The sequence below is a fragment of the Phaseolus vulgaris genome, chromosome 3 (genome assembly GCF_051622355.1).
Source record: "Phaseolus vulgaris cultivar YP4 chromosome 3, ASM5162235v1, whole genome shotgun sequence".
In the NCBI taxonomy this organism is placed as follows: Eukaryota; Viridiplantae; Streptophyta; class Magnoliopsida; order Fabales; family Fabaceae; genus Phaseolus; species Phaseolus vulgaris.
The window spans coordinates 11,331,621-11,355,516 of NC_143500.1; the positions used below are offsets into that span (position 1 = coordinate 11,331,621).

Sequence of the window (23,896 nt, forward strand, 5' to 3'; positions counted from 1 at the left end):
CCTATAAAAAATTTAGTATGTGGATATTGGTAAGTTCGTGTATATGAAATATTTTTTAAATTAATAAACTTTTAAATATAAATTTTGAATAGACATTTTCTTTGTTTATTATTATTTTTTAGATAAATTAGGTAAATTATTTCCCAACATTATTCTTACAATACATGTATAGTAAGATGGGTAAAAAAAATATAATTATATTCTCATTTTCAATGAAATATGAAGTTTAATTGTACTAATAAATTTATTAATAAAATATTTTATTAAATATATAATATTTTTAAGGTAATATATGTAAACACAATTATTATTCTAATTTCAAAACTAGTATAAAATAATATATATATATATATATATATAATATTTAAATTTTATTATAAAAGGTTTGACTACTGCATTACATGAGTATTGAAACATAAACAAACTATGCATTTTCGAAAGAAAAAAAAACACTATTAAATATTAAAAAACTAGTATCGAATTTCGTAAAGGTATTATGAATTAGGAATTGAGGGTAGTTTCTTCATGCACCTCCATGTTTTTTTTTCTTGCACTTCATACTTCAAAAAATACTTAAATTATCCTTTGAAAATTTTCATTGAATGTTTTTTCTTTAATTTTGGTGGAATTCAAAGACTTCTTGAGTTATAGAATTTGAAAGTTAAAATTTGTGTTTCGGATTGTATAATATTCCATATTGCATAATTTATAATACAAAATTTTATTCAAAATTGTAGAATTTGGAAAAGATAATTTTTTTAGAATTTTTTAGCATATGAAGGTGCAAGAAGAAATTATAGGGATGCAAGTTATGTGTGGTGCGTCTAAGTGAAAAAGTGGGTTGAAAAAGACAATTTGTCCCGCGTTTTTATTAGCAGGTCATGGACTTGGCCTCACGACTTGTCCTGAATTGTCATTCCTACCCTATAGCTTGTGTTTTCAAGGAAGTTTGCATCCTTATATCGAAACCATTTTGTCCTTAATATGATTCTATTTATAACCTTTTAGTTATCCACTATGAAGCTCCAACATGACAAGAGACTTTGTTTTCACGCTTCAGACGCACCGCCGAAATGAACATGCAACAGATGCATGAATGACGTGGTGTTGGATAAAACTTGGGCCAAACACGATCCTCTTTTTGAACGCTTCGGAGATGACACGATCCACCATTTGATCACGACTCTTACACAAAAATCACAAATGAATCCATACTAATTAAAATATAGAAAAAAAAAAAAAAATGAGAAACAAATAATATATTCATTCCTAAGCATGATTTAAATAATCTTAACATATCCCATTTTATAGGAAGATTAAGTACATATACACTATATAAATTACATAAAAATTACAAAAGAGGGAAGAAAAAAGAAAAAGGAAAAATTAGTAGGTTATATAAAATTGAAAAATTGTGAATTTTTGCACCTTTATAGTGTTGAGTTGCAACGAAAAAATTGTGTTAAGTAGCACTATGTTGAGTTAAAGGCTTGTAACAATCAGAAAAAGAAAAAGAAAGAAGCAAGCAAAAGACGGAATATAAGTCTTGACTGAAAGAGGAAAAGGTAAGGAAAATTTTAAACAATTTTCTTAATTATTTTATTGAAATATATTTTACAATAGTGTACATTAGTCATTAAACTTGAAAGTTGCCAAACAATTCATTTGTTAAATCAAAATACTTTTTAATTAAAATTGAAAAAGTGGAAAATTGTTAAATCAAGTCATTAAATTCACATTGAAATTGTCAAACCAACGCAGTCAGCCAAGCCTTTATCATTTTGAATTTGAAGATCATGATAACCAAGTCATAAATTTATATTTAATTTATATTTTTAATTCACATTTAATTTATATTTTTTTCACCTAAATCTAAATATTCTCTTGTTTTGAAGGTAGGAGCATAAATACGAATACGACATGAAAACAAACACAAAGATATAATTGAATTGAAAATTATAAGATACAGAAGATGATATTATATGTGTATTATATATTAAAATGTACTAATATACTTCCTAATCTGAAAAAAAAAACAAGAGAAACATTTATAAAACAAGTCTAACAAAAGATAAACTTATTTAAACCATAATATTTGACTTTTACCTTTGTTCATCCTCACTGAAAAATACAAATTCTAGTCCATTAAGAGATAAACAATTAATCTCAAGAATTCCATTCTCATCAAATGAAAAGTCATCTCTTTCGATATCTCACAATTTAATTTTCTCTTTTTTGTATTTTGAGGAGTTTATAGAGAGAAGACACAAATTATTATGAACAATTACTAGATCACGTGCCCTTTTAGGTGTCATCTTATTTCTTTTCAAATAATTATAAAAAAATAAGTACTCTAATTTCTTTCACAAGAAGAAGAACATGGTTGCCCAAGTAGCTTAAGAACTATCTTTTGAAGTGTTGGTGTATGAGTTCCATGAACAATCCACCATGATTTTGATGGGAAAAATGCACGCGGAAGCAACACACACAAGCACAAATCAACCGGAGAAAATAAACAGCACAGGATTTAACATGGTTTGGTCACCAATCTGCAACCTACATCCACGGGCAACTAATTAGGTTTTCATTCTGTTTGTTACAATTTTATTACAAGCACAAAGATCTCTTAAATAAATATTATAGATGGGACACAATAATTAAGTTCACTCACTAAAACATGGTGTCTAGTCAACCTAGCCCAATTGGTCTTGGCTTCACACTCAACAATCTTCCACTTGAAGTCACGGAACAATGTTCACCTGCACTTCAACTGTGTACATGTAATTCTGTAATCTGTCAACGGAACAATGTTCACCTTCTTAATCATCATGAAGACTTCATTGAAACTCCCCTGAGTTTCAACATGTTCATCATGACTGAAACTACCATTGACCCGTCCTCTAATCCTACCGGTTCCCACTTACACGAACTGTCGGATCCTGAAATAGCCTGAGAACAAACATACTCCATACTCCACAAGAAATTTTCTGGAGATGTTTCAATAGCTGGAATACTGGTTCTTCTAACCTACTGCCGCCTAGGAACCTCAGCTCAAGCACGACCCGTGTTCCCACTGCCATAAGTACCTTTGACTGGTCTACTTGAACCTTTTCATGCTCATTCATCCTTAATCTGACCTATGACTCTGGGTTTTTCTCTTTAAAAGACAAACCTCTTCTTCCCATGAGATTTTGTGAACCGGACTTTGTTTATCTTCCGAACTGGGACGGTCACTCCCTCAAACGGTAATCCGACCATATACAACGAACATCTCTTTCTTCTGCAGCCATGACCAGATTTCCCTTGATGACCTTCCACTATTGATTTTAGAACTTCACATCATGTCCCTACTCGTCCAACTACCTAACAGAAATCAAACTTTTCGTTAAGCTTGGAACAACTCTGACATCCTTCAAAGTCCAGAAACCGATTGGCGTCTTCAACACTATGTCACCCATGCCCGTAACATCAAGAGTTTTGTTGTCCACTAGTCTTACCTTTCCAAAGTCCCCAATAACTAGATTCTGCAATGCTTCACTATTGTGGGTAGCATGAAATGAAGTACCCGAATCCATGACCCAAGAATCCACACTATTATCCGCGCAACAGACTAAGAGGTCCTCGTCCGCGGAGTCTTCTGCAATGTTAACTTGTTTATCATTTGGGCATTGATTCCTCCACCTTCTTGTAGTTCCAACATGTTACACTTGAGCAATCCTAAGTCTTTGACTGACTCCCTCTTCTGATCTTGTTAGAATGTATGACCTTAAACGAGAGGGGGGATGGGGGGGGGGGGTGAATTGTTTAAGAGAGGTTTTCGAAAACTTTTCATTGTTTAACAAAATTCTTTGTGTGAATCCAGAACCGAAATCAGATTAACCAAGAATATAAGCACTAAAACAGCAAAGCAACAAAAAAACAATCGGTTGTTTATACCAGAAAAGCTTAAAGCAGAATTTAAATGAGTATAGGGTAAGAGAGAGATACCCCAACAATTTATACTGGTTCACTCTTAAGCCAAGAGCTACATCCAGTCCCCAGAAAATCACTGGGTAATCCACTAAGTAATCAAACCAGATTACAACACACAAACCACCAAAGTAGTGACCTTGAACCCTTCAAGAAACACACTCCCTTTGGCAAAACACACCAAGAGTATTGATCTTGACCACCTCAAGATACACAACACTCCTTGGAAACACAACACCAGAAATACAGTAGGTTGAGAAGAGATTACACTTGTTTACAGTACAAACTGAAATCAATACAATTGCAATCATATTTCTCTCTCTTTGAAAACCCAAAGCTTGATGTGAATGTTCAAATCTTGAAATCAACTTTGTCACAACTGAAAAACTCAAATTTGTTTCTCTTGCTTGTTTGAAAACATAAACAAACCATTTATATTTTCCAAAGTTTGGTCAAAGCAATTAATGAAGGAGTGTATTCAGTTGAAAATCATTTAAAGCACATTCAACAACCAAAATAGAATTCTATTAGGATTTTCAAAGAAACAATCGGTTGAAACCACGAAACAACCGATTGTTTGGTTTGGCAGTTAAGTCAACTAAACTAAAACAGTTTTCAACATTTTCCAAAACTCCTAAGAGTAAAACAACCGGTTGATTCGACAAAACAACAGGTTGTTTTTCACTTAGTTGGAAAAATACTTTATTTTCTAAAAGGTTTTAAATCACATCAGTTTTAGATTCAACAAAGGAGTGAATCACATTCTATTCTACCCAGATCCCTCCCAAAACACAACAACAACTCCAGCCTTGCATCAAACATATAGGATTTGGATTCTTCAAAAGCACTTGATCACTCTTGATCAACAAATTCCCCAGAACTCCTTCTTCTAATGTCCTCTCCAAGAACGAGATCACGAATCTTCTTAAAAGTGAATCAATCGGGTCCCGCTGAATTGGTAACTGTTGTAACCGTTCCAGACCAATTGTTAGGTAATGACGATATCAGTAGTAAAGCTTGAACTTCATCATCAAACTTAATGCCCACTGACGTAAGTCTGGCTAAGATCAAATTCATTTTATTGATGTGCTCGGTAACTGAACTAGCAAATCCTCAATTTGCATTTTCCACCAACTGAAATCTGTACCATCGAATTTTTCAATTCAGAACTTCCCGTCACTACAAGAAAAACGCGAATTATATACGAATTATTACATACAAATCAAAATCCGTATGTAAAGTGAACATTACATACGGAATTTTACATTCTTAACAGATTTTGCCTCAATTTTACCTCTATCCCTTAAAGAGTCAACATTGACAAAATCTTCTCTTCTATCTGAAAAGTTTATAAAACTCTATATTTACATGTTTTCTTACATCTGTATCATCATAGTACCTTTTAGAACATTTCTTCCATTCATGAGTAAGTTCCACATCTTGATGTAGAAAAGTCTTTATCTTCATTTAACTATTCATAACTATAATATCTACAACATTAAAAATATATAAACATAAATTAACATAATATTATAAATTTATGACATTATAAATAATATATATATATATATATATATATATATATATATATATATAACATAGTGTAGTTAACGCATTCGTTGTATGTTGGTGTTAACCATTAGTGAGGAGTGTCCCAAATAGCATCTTTCACCTTCCTCTCGTCAAAGGTCTGATTGGATTCCTGCTTACCTATGCCCAAACTCCCTCGAATCTTATCCCCACATTCTCTTCTTCTTTTTAGTCTCACGTGATGCATATACATTCATAAAAACCACTCTTCTATTGTCTTCTGTCCACCTCCCTAAATTACATTTTTTATATTAGTAATCAAGTTAAATGTGACATAAAATTTCTTTTAATTATGAGCTAAATTTAAATAGTAATTAAAAAAGAGCAATTTGTATAATAATAATAATAATAGTAATAATGATGATTAAAAGTTAGTTAGCGATAAGATTCATCTCTAATAAGCTTTTGAGAACACAAAATACATAACAAACAATGCACTTCATCCTGCAAAGTGCCAAGCTAAATAAAAATAGTTCTAAATTATTTTCTCTTTATAAAAATCCTCTTGTTTATCATGTGTCTTCTATATTTTTAAAATAATAAATTTATTTACTTTTTACTTTTAGTACTTATTTTATAAAACATTAAAAGAATTGATAAGAGAGGGAATATAACATGACTCTTATTCAGAACAAAAATGAATGGATGATTGACATGATCCTAGAGAAAGAGAACAATGTTTCTTGAAATAAAATAAGGTAGAATCTGCTTCAAGAATTTGCAAAATTTCACGTTTCATGATCATTCTTCCCTCTTGAATCTTCCTCCCCACCCCACTGCTTTATCCTATCTTCAGCAAGCGATGCCTGCCATAATTCACATAACCTTGATCATAAGCATCACCAAAATGGTTTGCATTTACAAGCAATAATACATACACAGTGAATAAAAATATATTACCTCTTTATTCCAGTCAGTTCTGTAGACCATGAAGAATAGAACAGAAGTTTGTAAGACTGTCCCTGACAGCATTCCAGACCAGATACCCTGAAATGACCCGTGATAAAAAATCCATTACTCCATCAAGAACAATAAAAAGGAGAAGTAAATAATGAAAGGAAGGAGAAGAAGAAGACTCACAGGAACACCCATGTCAAGCTTGTAGCCCAAAAGGAGACCTAGAGGAATGCCAAAGAGGTAGTAACAAGCAATATTTACGTATGCAACTGCAGCCTGCCACCCTGCACCAACAGCTACCCCTGAGAGAACTGGCTGCACGTTGTTGATCACAATGCAAAGGGCCAGCAGGGGTGTCAGCTCCACCACCATCTCTCTCACTTCTGAATCATTTGAAAACAAAAAGGGATACTCGTGCCGGAATATTATCAGAACCAGCGACAGCGTCACACCAATCAGAGTCGAAGTAATCACAGCCACAAGAAGTGAAAACTTTGCTGTTCTCGGGTGAGACGCTCCTAATTCATTTGACACCCTTACACTGCAGGTCAGGTATCAATGTTCATCAACCAATTAGCCCAAAAGTTTGTCACGGCTTTCTCTAAAGTTAAAAGGTTTTTTTAGAATAACTCTTAAATCCTAAACCCTAACTATTAAATATATACACATCTGACACTATTTATAATAATAATAAATAAAATATTAATTTATTGAAATAGGAAGTGTATATTTTTACTCTTTAAACTCTCACTCTAGCTATATATATATGGTAGGATTTATATTTAACTAAAATGATGAAATGGTGTAGTTTTAGACTCCATTTACTGAATTTAGTTAAGTTGTCATTAAGTTAATGAGTTTATTTTGAATTTGTCAATCCAATTGATGATGTCAAGGATTTTTATTCCAAGAATTTCACTGTTTGTTAAGAAGTGTCATTCCAACACTAACTTCTTCCTTTTTCTTAATTTTTTTATACTTTTTTTTTGTATAAATTAATTATTTATAAATACATAAAACAAATAAATTTTATTAATTAAAATTTTATGCTTTATATTTAAATTATAAAAAAGTGTTATGTATATTCACATTTTTTTACAATTTTATTATTTTTATGAATAATTAATGATAATTATATATATATATATATATACTTTTATAAAAATAATATTAAAAAGGTTATGTAGCCTTTACTTAAAACACTATATATTTATTTTAAAATAAAAAAGTTATTTAACTGTTTATTTTATTAAATGAATTATTTCTTATTTATTAAAAGATAAAATTGTTCTATTAAAAAGGATATCAACAAAAGTTAATAATCTAACTTTTTATATAATAATATAAATAATAATTTAAGATTAAAAAAAGTTAAAATATTAATCAAGTGAGAATTTTTTTTTCATAATATGGTGGTTAATTTAATTGTAATTTACCCAAATTCATAATTTAAAAAATTGATTGAAATTATTAAATTGATGATAAAATTGCACCAATAAAAATGGTCAGGTGGGTAGAAGCACATGTTGTAATGAAACAAACCTTACGGCTGCGTTCAATCCAAAGGACACCATGATGGTCCATCCCAATATGTTCATGCTGAAAATTCAGTATAAGTCATGTCATTATTTCATCAAAATATAAACAACTTGTGTGGCTCCACCTAGTACAAGACAAAATTCATATTCTTTGAAATCTTAATTAAAGATGACAATGAGCAAAGCAAAGGCAAATATAGCCACAACCACCTTCGTTCCAGTCACATCAAACTTATTAACACATCTTCTTCTTAGTATAAAGATAATTTATTTGGTCCACCTACCATCAAAATCTAATAAATTATAATTCCTGATAATAGGGGAAAGCATGCTGCGACTAATTTTTTTGTCTGAGACAGAACTGTGGTGAGACACAAACCAATATTTAAGGTGTCCAAGTCAAATTAAACGTTTGAAAGTAGCACTCAATGAATGTGCATGCATTATGGATTGGGATCCACTGCACATTCATTTTTAAATCTAGTGCAACTTCAACTTTAAATTTTTAAAGAGTCAAAATACTATCAGTGGAGGAAATCAAGTGGAACAACGCCACTTGGTACCATTTTTTTTAGTCCAAAAGGAGTGGATTCATACTCTCATGTGTTGTAGTTATAGTTATCTACACATATCTGATGAAAAGAAAAGTTTCCCATATATTTATTGGACACGAGGTGCACGGCCTCTAGAGGCATTAATAACAGCACAATATTCATTTTTATTTTTAATTTTACTTTCATAACGTTTACACAGAGAATCAATTACTCACCAGATGGACAGCGCATCAACCGAAACTTCCGCGTTTTTCAGATATCCAGCAAACAGGATCAGCGCCATAAAATACCACACTTCCAGGCTGCGCACATTCAACCAAATTAGCTTCTTCAAAACCAAAACTATTTTAATTAACATCTATTTATCTTCATAACTTCAACATTAAAATATATCTTAAAAACAAAAAACTTATTACTGTAAATTTACTACAAATAATTCTGATATATCTTAAAAAAAATTTAAACTTTAGGAGAGAATGAACATTATATTTAATATAAAGTAATGCGAGGTCCACTACTTGTTTTTTATTTTTATTTAATCTAATTTTTAAATGTCTGTATCATAGAAAAATATAAAGCGTACGACAGAGAAACAGAACAGCCATAGAAGGCGTTACTGTTGACGTAAAAGACAGGAACATAATCCTAAAGTCTGGTCGAGGTGTGAAATGGACATGATATAAGTAAGCAAAATGAAAGAAATGTGAATATAATGATAAGTTTTGCATATAGAACACTACAGGCACAAATTTAAAAGGAGCAATCACTTAGATCGGGTCAAAAGATCCTCCTTAGACAAAATATCTAATTAGTAAAGAAAAGGATAATATGACACTTTAAAAAGTACATTTACTTCATACTTAATTTTAGTTATATATATATATATATATATATATATATATATATAACTTTTATTTTCTTTCTGCTGGCACTCAATTATAGTTACCACTACACCAACCCTTTACAAGTTGACAATATATTAGAAAAGTCTTGTTTAATTTTTACCGATCTCCCTTCTGTTTTTTTTCTTACAAGATCTGTGAAGAAAATGGAAATATTAAAAAATAGTTCACTACAAATATTAATTGTTTTAATTTTTAAAATTAAATAAAACAGTATAACTATAATATAATCCCTTCATTAAGTAATTTTTAAATTATACTTATATATATTTGAATAATTGTGGTGTTTTTCAGTAAAAAATAAATATAAATGAATTAAAAATAGAAAAAGAAAAAAGAAAAGAGGAGAAGGAGAAACCAGAGCATGACAGCAGAGGCAAGAGAGAGGCGAACGAAACCCCAAAGGTTGTGAAAGGCTTTAAGGGAGAAGCCGGACCACGCTTCCCCACAGGTCCCACTCAGTATATACGCAAACTGACCTACGTCGATGAACCACCATGAGGCGTTCAGAACCACGGCGGCGCCCACCAGGCCCCACCCGAGGTGCAGCATGAGAAGCCAGCTGAACACGATGTGCAGCACCAGCGCCGCCGCGGCGATCCACGCCATCACCATGATCCTGCTCTGCGACTGCAGAAATTTCTGCATGGGGTAGTTCATGGCGTAGGCGAACAACTGCGGAATCATCCATATCGCAAACTCCCCGGCCGACGCCGAAATCGCCGCCGTCTGACCTATCGCCCTCAGCAGCGGGCCTGCGAAGATGTAGAGCAGGGTTAGGAGAATGGCCGTGGCGTTCAGAATCACCCACGAGCGCTGCATGTACACGCCCAGCATGTGCACTTGTCCCGCCCCGTATGCTTGCCCACACAGCGTTTCCAACGCGCTTCCCATTCCAAACTGCGTCCAAACTCCATCATTAATTAATTAATCAATGTGCAAATTATCTTTATACACTTTTCCAATTACATTATGAAAAGTTATTACTAAGAAAGGGATTAAAAGATTAATTATGTATAAAGTTTAATAATTCGTTTGTTTTCTATAATTAATAAAGGAATTGTTTTGTTTTATACTTGTAAAACCATTATTGATAGTGTTCATGAATCTGTTCCAATAATGCTAACATTTTTTTTTCCATTTTTGTATTGAGAAGTGCAAAGTTTGGGTTGAACATCATGGTAAAGGATCTTCAAATACTTCATTAGTTTGTAGAATGGTATTCTTAATTTATTTTAGTGTTGAAATGAAGATTGAAAGAAGTCAAAATGATACTATAGAAATTAATATAAAAAATTGTATGTATAAAATCTAAAAGACGATGTTTTCAAGAGATTAAAAGGAATACTAAGTGGTAAATTCTGGAGCAAATCAGTGATTTTTGTTGGTACCGTGATGCCTAGGCAGAAGCCGGCGATGACGGAGTTTTCAACGGAGACGGCGGCGAGGGCGATGGTGCTGACGTGGCCGGAGAAGACTTGGGTGATGGCGCCAAGGGAGTACTGGCAGACGGAGGTGAACATGGCGGGGCCGGCGAGGTACCAGAGCTTCTTCGATTCGACGAGGAACTCTCTGGCGAAGTCGGCGGCGCCGGCGATCGGAGCGATGTCATCGGATTGCGCCGTGAAGACTGCTGAGTCTGGTCGCGGCCTGAGAAGTGGTTGTGTGTGGTGGTCGTTGTCCCCCATGGTGATATGATCTCCCATACAGAGAAGTGAGCGTTGTGGGTGGGAGTGTTTATAAAGAGAGGAGGATGGCGTTGAAAACACCACTTACCTATCCTGTTAGACTACAATATTTTTACGAGCAATCATATGTTGCCATGTTGTTCTTTTTTAGTGATGAAAAAGGATATTTTTATCATTTGATTTATGTAAAATTTGAAATTTTAGGTATAGAAAGAAGGTTGTACAGTGGAATAAGTTTATCATTTTATTATTTTTCTATTTTTACATTCTCCTTCACTAATAAAATACAAAATATTAAAATAATTTCTTAAAAATTAAAAAAATTATAAATTTCTATAAATAATCAAAATATTAATATTTATTGTTAATATTAGGTTGAAGTATGATGTTAAAAAACATTTTTTATTCTGTTTCAGACTCCTCGTGCAACAGATGCAACAAGGAAAAACCAGATAAAAAATACCGACAAAATGAACACAAATTTTAGGCCCAAATATCCATTTCTCCCCAGGTTTTTAAGAATATTCACTGACAACTCTTAACATAATCTTCAAGGGAGAGAAAATATTATCAAAACAACTTCATACAAAATTCCCAAACCAACATGCAGCCAGAATTTTATCAAAATGGACATCAATTTTAAAGGTTAGAATTCTTGGTTTTTCGTTTTTTCTATCAAAATCGAATTCTAATTCTTTTGTAGAAAGAATTAAAATATTTTAAAACTTAAATCAGTAAATTTATTATTAATATTTGAACTATGTAGTGTGGAGCAGCAGAGATCCCTCCTAAATAACTAAATAATTGGTAATTATAAAATATAAGAATGCAATAGATGTACTGATGAAAAAACAGAATCTTTGAAAATAGTTTAAGGACAAAAAATTTTTTTTGATATTTTACCAAACTAGCACTTTTACTATTGAGAAATCGATTGGAAAAATCCGCTTTAGAGACATTGGCTTTAAAAGAAGATAGTACTCAATTGCGGTTGATTTATTTCCTTATCTTCTTTTATTAATTATTGTTTTCCCTTAAAAATAACTAAAATTAATTGTAATAATTTATAAATTATTTTTAATATTTTTAATGTGTTAATATATATATATATAAACCAATTCAAATAAATTTTGTAGAAAATTTAGGGTGTTTTTAAGTAATTAAAATATCCAATTAATTTAATTTTAAAATAATGTTATTTTAGTCTAACCCTAAACAAAAAAACGTGATTGTCTTATTTAATAAATATAATATTAAAATAATGGTTATAAATTTTAAACAATTATAAATAATTTTTAATTTACTAAATTACAAATAATTATAAGAATTTGAAACAATTTATAAATTACTCTTAAAAAGTATATTCTAAAAATTTAAAGTTATTTTGGTCATATTACTATTTTTTGTCATTTACAAATTTGTTAACATTATTGTTTATAAAATTTATTTAAATAAAACTAAAAAAATCTTTTACTAATATTATATTTTATTTTAATTAAATTTTCTAAATTATTAGTTTTAATTATTTTAAATTGTAAACAATTCTGTTGATATAGAAAAGGGCAACAACAATTGATTTCTCAACTGAGCAATAAAAGAAGTACAAACCTAAGATTGAGAAATCACAACTGAGTCCTCAGCTGCAGAGTAAAATGTACGGATTTGGTAAATATTGAAAGTATGCTATAAAATGCAAAATTTATGAAAATTTCTGCTCACTTTTCTAAGTTGTTGGAAATTTAGGATTGAGATATTATTTATTTATATTAGATTAAATATATTTTTTTCTGCTCTTGTTTTCCTTCCTAACTCAAACTTTGGACTTGTTAAAAATAAATTCTTATTTTTTTTACGTGATAAACGAATGTTTAATGTAAAATACGAGGATGTTAAAATATTTAACGTTTATATTATAATATTATAAAACATTCACACTGAAAAATTTATTTTTTATTTATAAAAAATACTAATTAGAATTTATTTCAATAATTCTCTTGTTACCAATACTCATAAAATCTAAAATTTGGAACAAAAATTAATTTCACATAGTAAAATAAAATAAAAAAACATATATTTAACTCATTATATTATTTAAAGTTGTTCAATTAACATTTGTGTACGTTGATAAAAGTGACAAATGACATGGATGCATACGTCTGTGGATGAAGTGGAAGAAAAAGATTGAAAAAGAATGCACATGGAATAAATAAATACTGAATTATTATAGTGACTGATTGTAACTTTTTTATCTTCCACTTTGTTTTCATTCAAATTATATTTATTGTATGATATCACTATCAGTAGTAAAATGATTTCTTTTAGGGGAACTATTAAGATATAAACTCTTTTATATTTGTATCAGTTACAGATAAAAATAATAACCAGATATAGAATTTACATTTGATGAGGAAAAACACATAATCAAATAAATCTCTGAATAAGATTTTCACGCTTAAATTAGTAAAAAAATATAGAAGATAATGAGCGAAAAAAATTAAGTATTTAAGAAAGTAAGCTAAAGTGAGTTTGTCTATATAGTGCAAAATGAAGAAAAGAATGTTCTATATTTAGTGCGGTTTTGCGCTTAAACGCATTCGTAAAAAATGCGGTGACTTTTTTAAATTAATTTGATTTACAAATGCGGCTAAACGTAAAAATTGTATTTGTAAATCAAGCGCTTTGATTACAAATGCGGTTGTATGTATAGCCACATTTGTAAATCAAACGCTTTGATTTACAAATGCGGCTATACACACAACCGCATTTGTAAATCAAACAAGCGCTGTTTTTACGTTTAGCCGTATTTATAAATTCCTTTTATCCTAAATTTTTTTAGCACGCCTCACCACTTTCGTAGTTTCTTTCTGTTCTCGCCTCTCATTTGCACTGTTCATCCTTTTTACGTTTGCCTCTCGTTTGCGCTGGCGTAGGAAGTTCGTCTCTTTCATAGTCTTCATTATAAGTTTGTAAGTTTTTGAATCGCTTTCTTTCTCTCCATCTTCACAAATGTCCGTTTTATAAATTGTTTTCGTTTCCTTGCATTGGTGGTCGAAGGTACTGTTCCATTGGCTGCTTCGTCGCTGCTCCGCCACCGCTTCTACTGCTTTGCCACTGCTTCCGCTATCGCCGCTATTGCTCGTGCTCCCCTGCCACTTTTCACCACCAACGTTGGTTCACACACAAGGTTGGTGTGCTGTTTTTAATTTTTTGATTTCTTTTTTGAATTTATTTTTTGATGTATTATAATTTGTATATTTTAAATTTTATATTATTTAGTATTTATTATATTTTGAATTTGTATGTTTTTTTATGTACTATAATTTGTATTTTTTAAAATTTATATTATTTAGTATTAGTACTTATTATATTTTGAATTTGTTCTTTTTAATGTATTATGTAATTTATATTAAAATTTATATTATTTAGTAGTTAGTTGTTACTTTATATGTTATCTTCGGCAATAATACGTTCTGGTATTGAGTCCGGGGGTGTTTAACCCTCGGCAAACGCGTGAGATAGAACACTGATTGAAAAATCCTAACCATTCTAGAATATAGAATGGATCAAAATTGGATGAATTATGTTCGTAAAAGTGACGAGTACGAAAGAGGAGTAGAAGAATTTATACAATTTGCACAACATAACGTGATTAATAGTGGCCATGATGGAGCAAAGATCTGGTGTCCGTGCGTTAACTGTTTGAATGGAAGGACATTGGATGTTAATATAATGAGGGAGCACCTGCTATGTGATGGGTTTCTTCGATCTTATACAACTTGGACATGACATGGTGAATTATTAAATTTACCACGTGTTTCCGTAACTGAAGAATACGTGGGGTCCACCATGGATGAAACAGTACACGATGATGTAGATGATGATCGATTGGAGGACATGATTCGTGATGTAGGACTTGAGTCTTTTGCAAAAGCGCATGGATATGGAAGTATGTCAAGCGATGCAGAGACTCCATTGTATCATGGATCAACTAACTTCACACGGTTGTCGGCGGTGTTAAGATTGATGAATTTGAAGGCAATAAATGTCTGGACTGATAAAAGCTTCACCGAATTGCTTCAGTTGTTGAAGGATATGCTTCTAGAGGGAAATACTCTACCTAATCGTAATTATGAGGCCAAAAAGATACATGCATGTCCTAATGATTGTATATTATACCGGAAAGATTTTGAATTGTTGAAAAGTTGTCCGAGGTGTGGGCTATCACGTTATAAGTTGAAACAAAAAGATGATGATACTATTGAAGATATAGAAAAGCAGGGACCCCCAATGAAGGTTATGTGGTATCTTCCCATCATTCCAAGGATGAAGCGTTTGTTTTGCAAACCCAAACGATGCTAAGAATCTTAGATGGCATGTAGATGAGAGGAAATGTGATGGCATGTACCGATATCCAGCTGATTCTATTCAGTGGAAGAAATTTGATGATGATTTTTCAGAGTTTGGTAAAGAATCAAGAAATATTCGACTTGGTTTAGCTACAGACGGAATGAATCTGTTTGGTAATATGAGTACAAATCACAGTTCATGGCCTGTTTTACTAGTAATTTACAACTTACCTCCTGGATTGTGCATGAAGCGAAAATACATGATGTTGTCTATGATGATATCTAGTCCGAAACAGTTAGGGAATGATATTGATGTTTATCTAAGTCCCCTAATTGAAGATTTGAAGTTAATGTGGGACCAGGGTGTTGAAGTATTTGACAGATTTGCTAATGAAACTTTCAAGCTTCATGCCATGTTATTTTGCACCATCAATGACTTTTCGGCATATGGTAACTTATCAGGTTATAGTGTTAAGGGTCATAAAGCATGTCCAATATGCGAAGAAGACACTGCTTCTCAACAATTGAAACATGGACGGAAGACAGTATATCTTCGACATCGGAGGTTTCTTAGAAGTTATCATCCATACCGGAGGTTGAAAAAGCCTTTAATGGACACCAAGAGGCTAGTGGTCCACCAACTCCATTAACTAGTGCTGAGGTTTACGAGACGGTAAATAACATAGACCACACCTTCGGTAAGTAAAAAAAAAAGTCATTTGTGACAAACATTTGGAAGAAGAAATCAATCTTCTTTGATCTTCCGTACTGGTCGAGGTTAGAAGTTAGACATTTATGTAATGCATGTTGAGAAAAATGTGTGTGATAGCTTAATTGGTACACTTCTTAACATTAACGGGAAGACGAATGATGGTTTAAATGCTCGTTTAGATTTGATTGAGATGAACATACGAGGCGAGTTGGCACCCATAGAAATGGGTAAGCGTACATATTTGCCCCCAGCCTGTTACAATGTCAAAAGATGAAAAAAATTAGTTTTTGTCAATGTCTAAAGGGTGTGAAAGTGCCACAAGGACATTCCTCAAATGTGAAGAGCCTAGTGCCAATGCAAGATTTGAAGTTAATTGGGTTGAAGTCTCATGATTGCCGCCATATCTTGATGCAACAGTTGTTGTCGGTAACTATTCATGGGATCTTACCAAAAAATGTTAGACATACCATAACCCGTTTGTGCTCATTCTTCTCCTCCATCTATTGTAAAGTCATTGATCCATTAAAACTAGATGAACTTCAAAATAAAATTGTTGTTATCTTGTGTGAATTGGAGATGTTTTTTCCTCCATCTTTTTTTGACATCATGGTTCATCTAGTGGTGCATCTGGTAAGAGAGGTTAGATTGTGTGGACCAGTGTACTTAAGATGGATGTATCCTGTTGATCGGTATATGAAAATTTTGAAAGGTTATGTGAAAAATCATTATCGTCTAGAGGCTTCAATGGTTGAAAGGTACATAGCTGAAGAAAGTATTGAATTTTGTTCAGAGTACATGTCAAAAGCAAATCCAATAGGTCTTTCAGCTAATTCATGGCACCACATGCGTTCTACAAGTAAATGTTTACGTGGTGTGAATATTGTAAGCAAATCTCGATCAGAAGTCTTGCAAGCACATTTGTACATATTGAATAACACAAATGAAATTATACCTTACATAGAAGCTCATAAAGCCATTGTGAAGGCAAATAACCCAAGACAAGCAGAGAAATGAGTCTTGATGGAACATAATAGAACTTTCATGCCTTGATTTAAAGACGAGGTGTTCAAGGATTCAACTGCCTTCGATTTATGCCACAACCTCATGTAATAATTTCATTTCATTATATTAATTTATATTTATATTTATATATTACATATAATTTAATACAAATATTCTTTATTTTGTAGAAACCTCTTCGGAAACCAAGTCCGGAGAAGAAGCATGAGGTTCCAGTTGACGATCCTATAGCTTCCTTAGGTCTAGTTGCTAGTCAGATTGTTCATAAACCTTTTGAAGTTCTGTGGGATGATACGTTTTTTCAAATAAACATTGAACTGCCACTGTTGATGTACAACACAGATTTATTAGAATTTGTAGCTGAGAATCAGGAGCTCAATATAAATATAATTCAATTTTTTATGATGTAAGTATCTTTACCAATATTTCAATTTACTTTATGTTAAATTATTATTGATTATGCTTTAACTAATAACTTGTAGGTTTTTGCATGGAGTCTGTCTCACTGAGGAGAAGGAAAATGTGTATGGATTCTTGGATCCTGCATATACTAATCCCGTTGGACTAAGGTCACATGAGACCCAAGCATACATCACTAACCCTCTGGAAAAAGAGGGAAAATAAATTTATTTATGCTTTTATATTAATGAGTAAGTTTAATTATATGTCGTCAATTATTACTATTTCATGTTTTAAATATTTACTAACTCTTTTCATGGATGATATAGGCATCATTGGCAGTTACTTGTCTTATCAATGGTTGATAAGACTGCTGTGTGGTTTTGTTCCCTACACAAGAAGATACCAACAAATCTTAAGAATATCATTGATACGTAAGTACACTATAAACTTAACTCTGTATGTTACTAATTAACCACCTACTAATGAGGTTTTTTGTATTAACCAGTTCATGGCGTGGATATAACATCCTAAAAGGTCAATCCAGTTCAAATAATTTGAACTGGATAAGAATAAAGGTTTGTAATTTTTTCTTTCTCTTTTCATTGTTTATCAATATACTAACTTTTACTTTTTATTGAATTATAATGTAATAAACAACCAGGAAGCTATGAGTGTGGCTATTACGTTATGCAATAGATGATTACCATTGTAAGACTAGGCCTTAAAAGTGATTGGAAAGAGGTAACATGATATGTTAAATTATTTTTATTATTCTTGAACATATATGTATCTTAAAACTAATTTATGTCAACCATATTTTGAAATGCAGTTCTTCTCGGATGAAGCACCAATGACATCGGATGCCATAGCATATGTGAGACATTCTTGGTCCACATATTTCATAAATTTTTATAACTATATGATAGTTGATCAATAGTGTAGGGATTATATGTAATTTGATTAGTGTTTGTAATGTACATTTTGATCAATATATATTTGATTCTCTGAATTTATCTGAATTTATGCATTTGTCTGACTGGGTATATATAATTGAACAGGTAAATTTATATGGAATTCGCACTAAAAAAAAACCACTATTTACAAGTGCGGTTATTTACCAAAGCCGCATTTTTAAATCCAACGCATAATTTACAAATGCGGCTACTACCAAAGTTGCGTTCGTAAATGTGATTTACAAATGCGGCTATTACCAAAGCCGCATTTGTAAATCACATTTACGAATGCGGCTTTGGTAATAACCACATTTGTAAATGCTATACCCCTAAACCCTGTCACCTGATTCAGAAGCATATATAAATGCGGCTACCAGAAATAGCCGCACTTATAAATAGTATTTACGTATGTAGCTATATAGTCGCATTTTTATCTCTTTGATTTACGAATGCGTGTTGATCAAATGCGGCTCTATAGCCGCATTTGTAAATATAAAATAGCCGCCCTTGTTTAGCATTTATGCGCTAGTGATATTAAGAATGTCTTTATATCAACTAAAGTGATTATTAGTTTATTTGTTAATTATAATTGATTTACAGTATATTTAAGTTATATTATGAATATATATGTGGAATATGGATGGGTATGAGTCCTCCAAACTTTTGTTTGAATTGATACTTCGATGTTGACTGGTGGAGGTAGCTTTTCAATAACTTCAACTTTGGCTTTATCTACCTCAATCCTTTTGCTAGAGATTTTGTGTCCTAAAACTATACCCTCTTTCACCATAAAGTGACATTTTTTCCCAATTGAGGACAAGATTGGTCTCCACACACTGTTTTAGTACGGTATCTAAATTCTTTAGACAAGAACTAAAAGTAGATCCATAAACATAAAAATCATCCATGAAAACTTCAATGCCCTTTTCTAACAGATCTGCAAAAATAGCAAACATGCATCTTTGAAAAGTTGTTGGAGCATTACACAGTCCAAATGGCATCTTTCTATATACAAAAATACCAAAAGGACAAGTGAAAGCAGTCTTCTCTTGATCTTCTGCATTTACAACAATCTGATTATAACATGAATAACCATCCAAAAAGCAGTAATAAGCTTTGCCTGCCAATCTCTCCAGCATTTGATCCATGAAGGGTAGTGGAAAATGATATTTTCTTGTGGCTTGATTGAGTTTTCTATAATCAATACACATCCTCCAACTTGTGTCTGTTCTTGTTGGAATTAACTCATTTTTGTCATTATGAATTACTGTCATGCCACCTTTCTTTGGAACTACTTGCACAGGACTGACCCAGACATTATCTGATATAGGATAAGTCATCCCTGCTTCCAACAACTTCTGAACTTCTTTCTTTACCATTACCTTCATAGTAGGATTTAGGCGTCTTTAAGGTTGAGCTACAGGTTTGAAGTCTTATTCCATGTGAATTTTGTGCATACAATAAGAAGGACTTATGCCTTTCAAATCAGATAGAGTCCATCATATTGCTCCTTTATTTGACTTTAACACTTTCACTACTTCCTCTTCTTCTTCTGCTGTTAGAGAGTTGCTGATAATGACTGGTTTCTCCCCATTTTCTACCAAAAAAACATATTTCAAATGAGTTGGTAGCTGTTTCGATTCTATCTTCTGAGGTTGAGAAATCTCTTCTTTGATTAGATCTTGCTTTTGACTAGCATCATAAAGAATCTCTTTAGCCTTATCTAACTCTTCAACATAGTCCTGTATTTCTTTTCTTTCCCCTTCATTTATGTCTTCAATACTATCCATGATAACTTTCATTAAAGGTTCAACTGTTAAACATTTTTTCTGAGTTTCAAAACAAATATCATCAATCAAATCCACTCTGAAACACTCTTTTTGATCATTTGAATACTTCATTGCTTCAAAAGCATTGAAGTTTACGTCTTCATCTTGAAGACAAACCTTTAATTTTCCTTTGTCTACATCAATTATAACTTTGACAGTTTTCATAAATGGTCTTCCCAATATCAAAGGTACTTCAGCATCTTCTTCAATATCCATAACAACAAAATCTACTGGGAAGAGAAATTTATCCATGTTTACCAACAAATCTTCAACTATTCCATGTGGATATTTGATTGATCTATCAGCCAACTACAAAGTCGTTCTTGTTGGTCTCACTTCTACATCTCCAATTTCTTCAACATTGATAAATGCATAAAATTAATACTAGCTCCAAGATCCAATAATGCATTTCCAACAGTGAGATTTCCTATGGTAACTAGCAAAGTGAAACTCCCAGGATCTCTAGATTTCTGTGGTAATGATTTTTGAATTATAGCATTGCATCCAGCTTCCAATTCAACTATCTCCTGATCATTGAATTTTCTTTTCTTTGTCAATAATTCCTTCATGAATTTAGCATATGTAGACATCTGTTTTAAAGCTTCAGTAAAAGGAATTTTAATTTGCAGTCTTTTGAGAATATCCATAAATCTTGCAAATTGTTTTCTTTGTCTTTCTTTGAAGGAACAGGTGGATAAGTACATCTTTTATAGGAACACTCCTCTCTTGTTTTTCATTTTTTTTTCTATTTTCTCTCCAATATCTACAACATCTTCCTTATTCCTTCCTACTCTCCAATAACTAGCAAAGTGAAACTCCCAGGATCTCTAGATTTCTGTGGTAATGATTTTTGAATTATAGCATTGCATCCAGCTTCCAATTCAACTATCTCCTGATCATTGAATTTTCTTTTCTTTGTCAATAATTCCTTCATGAATTTAGCATATGTAGGCATCTGTTCTAAAGCTTCAGTAAAAGGAATGTTAATTTGCAGTCTTTTGAGAATATCCATAAATCTTGCAAATTGTTTTTTTTGTCTTTCTTTGAAGGAACAGGTGGATAAGTACATCTTTTATAGGAACACTCCTCTCTTGGTTTTCATTTTTTTTTCTATTTTCTCTCCAATATCTACAACATCTTCGTTATTCCTTCCTACTCTCCAATAACTAGCAAAGTGAAACTCCCAGGATCTCTAGATTTCTGTGGTAATGATTTTTGAATTATAGCATTGCATCCAGCTTCCAATTCAACTATCTCCTGATCATTGAATTTTCTTTTCTTTGTCAATAATTCCTTCATGAATTTAGCATATGTAGGCATCTGTTCTAAAGCTTCAGTAAAAGGAATGTTAATTTGCAGTCTTTTGAGAATATCCATAAATCTTGCAAATTGTTTTCTTTGTCTTTCTTTGAAGGAACAGGTGGATAAGGTACATCTTTTATAGGAACACTCCTCTCTTGTTTTTCATTTTTTTTTTCTATTTTCTCTCCAATATCTACAACATCTTCCTTATTCCTTCCTACTCCTCCCTCACACTCAATCTGTTATTTTTCATTCTCTCTCTCACTTTAAACCCCCTCCTTCACAACTAAATTATCTCAAATTCCTTTTCCTATAACTTTCCCACTTCTGGTGGTGATAGACTTGCAATGCTCCTTGGAATTCGTTTGTGTATTCGCTGAAAATTAACTTCCTTGATTATCAGCTAACTGTTTAGCCAACTGCCCCACCCGTGTCTCTAAATTTCTTATTGATGCTTCAATATTTTTCTGATTGGATAGAGAGGTTTGCATGAACTTCTCAAAAGTATCCTCCAATTTGGATGTTCTCTCATGAATGGAAAGATAATGTGGTTGCTGCTAATAAGGAGCTTGCCTGTTAGATGATCCAAACTCTTGCTTCCACCCAAAACCTTGATTAGGATTATTCCTCCACCCATGAGCCATGTTATTTGGATAACTAGATGCAAAGCCACCTTATCTTCCTTGATTATTCATATACTAAACTTCTTCCTCCGATGGATTTTAATAAGAGCATTGGCCATTAAGATGATCTCCCCCACAAAAATCACACTTCAAAGCTAGATTCTGAATTGAAGGAGAATTTATTGCATGTAATTGTTGAGGCAATTTTGACATTTGCTTGGTTAATGCCTCAATTTGCTGAGTCAAAATCTTATTTTGTGCTAAAATTGCATCTGAAGTACTAAGATCTAGCACCCCTTTCTTTTGCACTGTATGTCTATCGTGTTAAGCTTGGTAATCTGTTGAGGCTAAGGTATCAATGATTCTTGTAGCTTGCTCTACATCAACACTCATCATTGTACCTCCTGCTACAGCATCCAAGATCATTTTAGTATCAGGCCTCAAACCATTGTGGAATATGTTCAACTGAGAAATTTCTTCAAAGTCATGATTAGGACACCTTCTTAACATCACTTTAAAATGTTCCCAAGCTTCACAAAAAGGTTCATCTGGCCCTTTACTAAATGTGGAGATATTAGACTTAGCCTTGATATATCGAGAGAGTGGGAAGAATCTATGTAGGAATTTCTCTTCTACATCATTCCAGCAACTTAGACTCTGGTTTGGATACGACTTTAACCATTCTTTTGTTTTCCTGCAAGTGAGAAAGGAAATAAATGCAAATAAATAGATTCCATATCATTTTCCTTGAAGCCCATGGTCCCCACCAACTCATAGAATGTGGATAGATGAGTATAAGGGTCTTCATGATCCATTCCAGTGAATTGATAAGTGTTGTTTAAGCTAAGAAAAGTTGGCTTCATTTCTAATGATTTGGTGGCAAGAGGTATGGCTATGCTGGAGAAATGCCTTGGTCCTTGTTCAATAGCATAGTCTCCCAATGTTCTTCTATGTGGATTTTGTCTATTTTCAGCCATTTGTGACTCTATTTGATTGTGTGAGTTGAGAGTGTTGGAAGATTCTCCTTTTGCTTTTCCTTGCTTCTTCTTTTCTTTTCTCTTCTTGCTCTGATTTTTTTCTAGGTGTCTTCTCAATTTCTGGATCAAATTCCAATTGATCTTTAGGAACCTGTCCTTTTAATAGCATGTATCTAAGATAACTCAAGCAAGGATTAGCACAGGATAAAAGAATAATATCTAAACAAGTGTCTATTCACAAAGAAAACAAACTATTCACAATACTCAAGAAGTTATACTTCATAAATTCTTAAAAGAAATTGTTCCCCGGCAACGACGCCAAAAACTTGTTGATTTCTCTCGGCAAGTGTACCGAATCAACTGTAATATAGTACTCTTTAAAGTACGAATGTCGAACCCACAGAGAACAATTCTAATTAAGATGTTCTATTATAAAACTCATTAAGTATAGAAAATAATTTTGAGAACATGTTCATAACCAAATTAAAGATTTCACAAGTAACTCAGAGATTTGGGGTTTGATTCAACCAAAACCAAAACTAACTTATCAAATATAGATAAAGATACTTGGGATTGAATTACGTCTATCTCAAT

At 32.3% G+C, this 23,896-nt stretch overlaps 1 protein-coding gene across 1 annotated transcript; it reads right to left on the reverse strand.

Annotated features, from left to right (window-relative positions):
* Nucleotides 1-6,158: 6,158 nt before the first annotated feature.
* Nucleotides 6,159-11,316, reverse strand: LOC137806579 (MATE efflux family protein). Its single transcript, XM_068606780.1, has 7 exons — nt 10,842-11,316; nt 9,809-10,350; nt 8,764-8,850; nt 7,999-8,055; nt 6,640-6,997; nt 6,460-6,546; nt 6,159-6,365 (listed from the first exon to the last, which is right to left on the reverse strand). The coding sequence occupies exons 1-7, from the start codon at nt 11,154-11,156 to the stop codon at nt 6,288-6,290; spliced, it is 1,524 nt and encodes a 507-aa protein (XP_068462881.1). The 5' UTR covers nt 11,157-11,316; the 3' UTR covers nt 6,159-6,287.
* Between the last annotated feature and the right edge of the window lie 12,580 nt (nt 11,317-23,896).

Coding starts and splice junctions, on each gene's coding strand:
- LOC137806579 (XM_068606780.1), bottom strand. CDS start 11,156: ATGGGAGATCATATCACCATGGGGGACAACGACCACCACACACAACCA. Junction 10,351..10,841: donor GCTTCTGCCTAGGCATCACG/GTACCAACAAAA, acceptor GTTTGGACGCAG/TTTGGAATGGGAAGCGCGTT. Junction 6,366..6,459: donor GAACTGACTGGAATAAAGAG/GTAATATATTTT, acceptor GAATTATGGCAG/GCATCGCTTGCTGAAGATAG.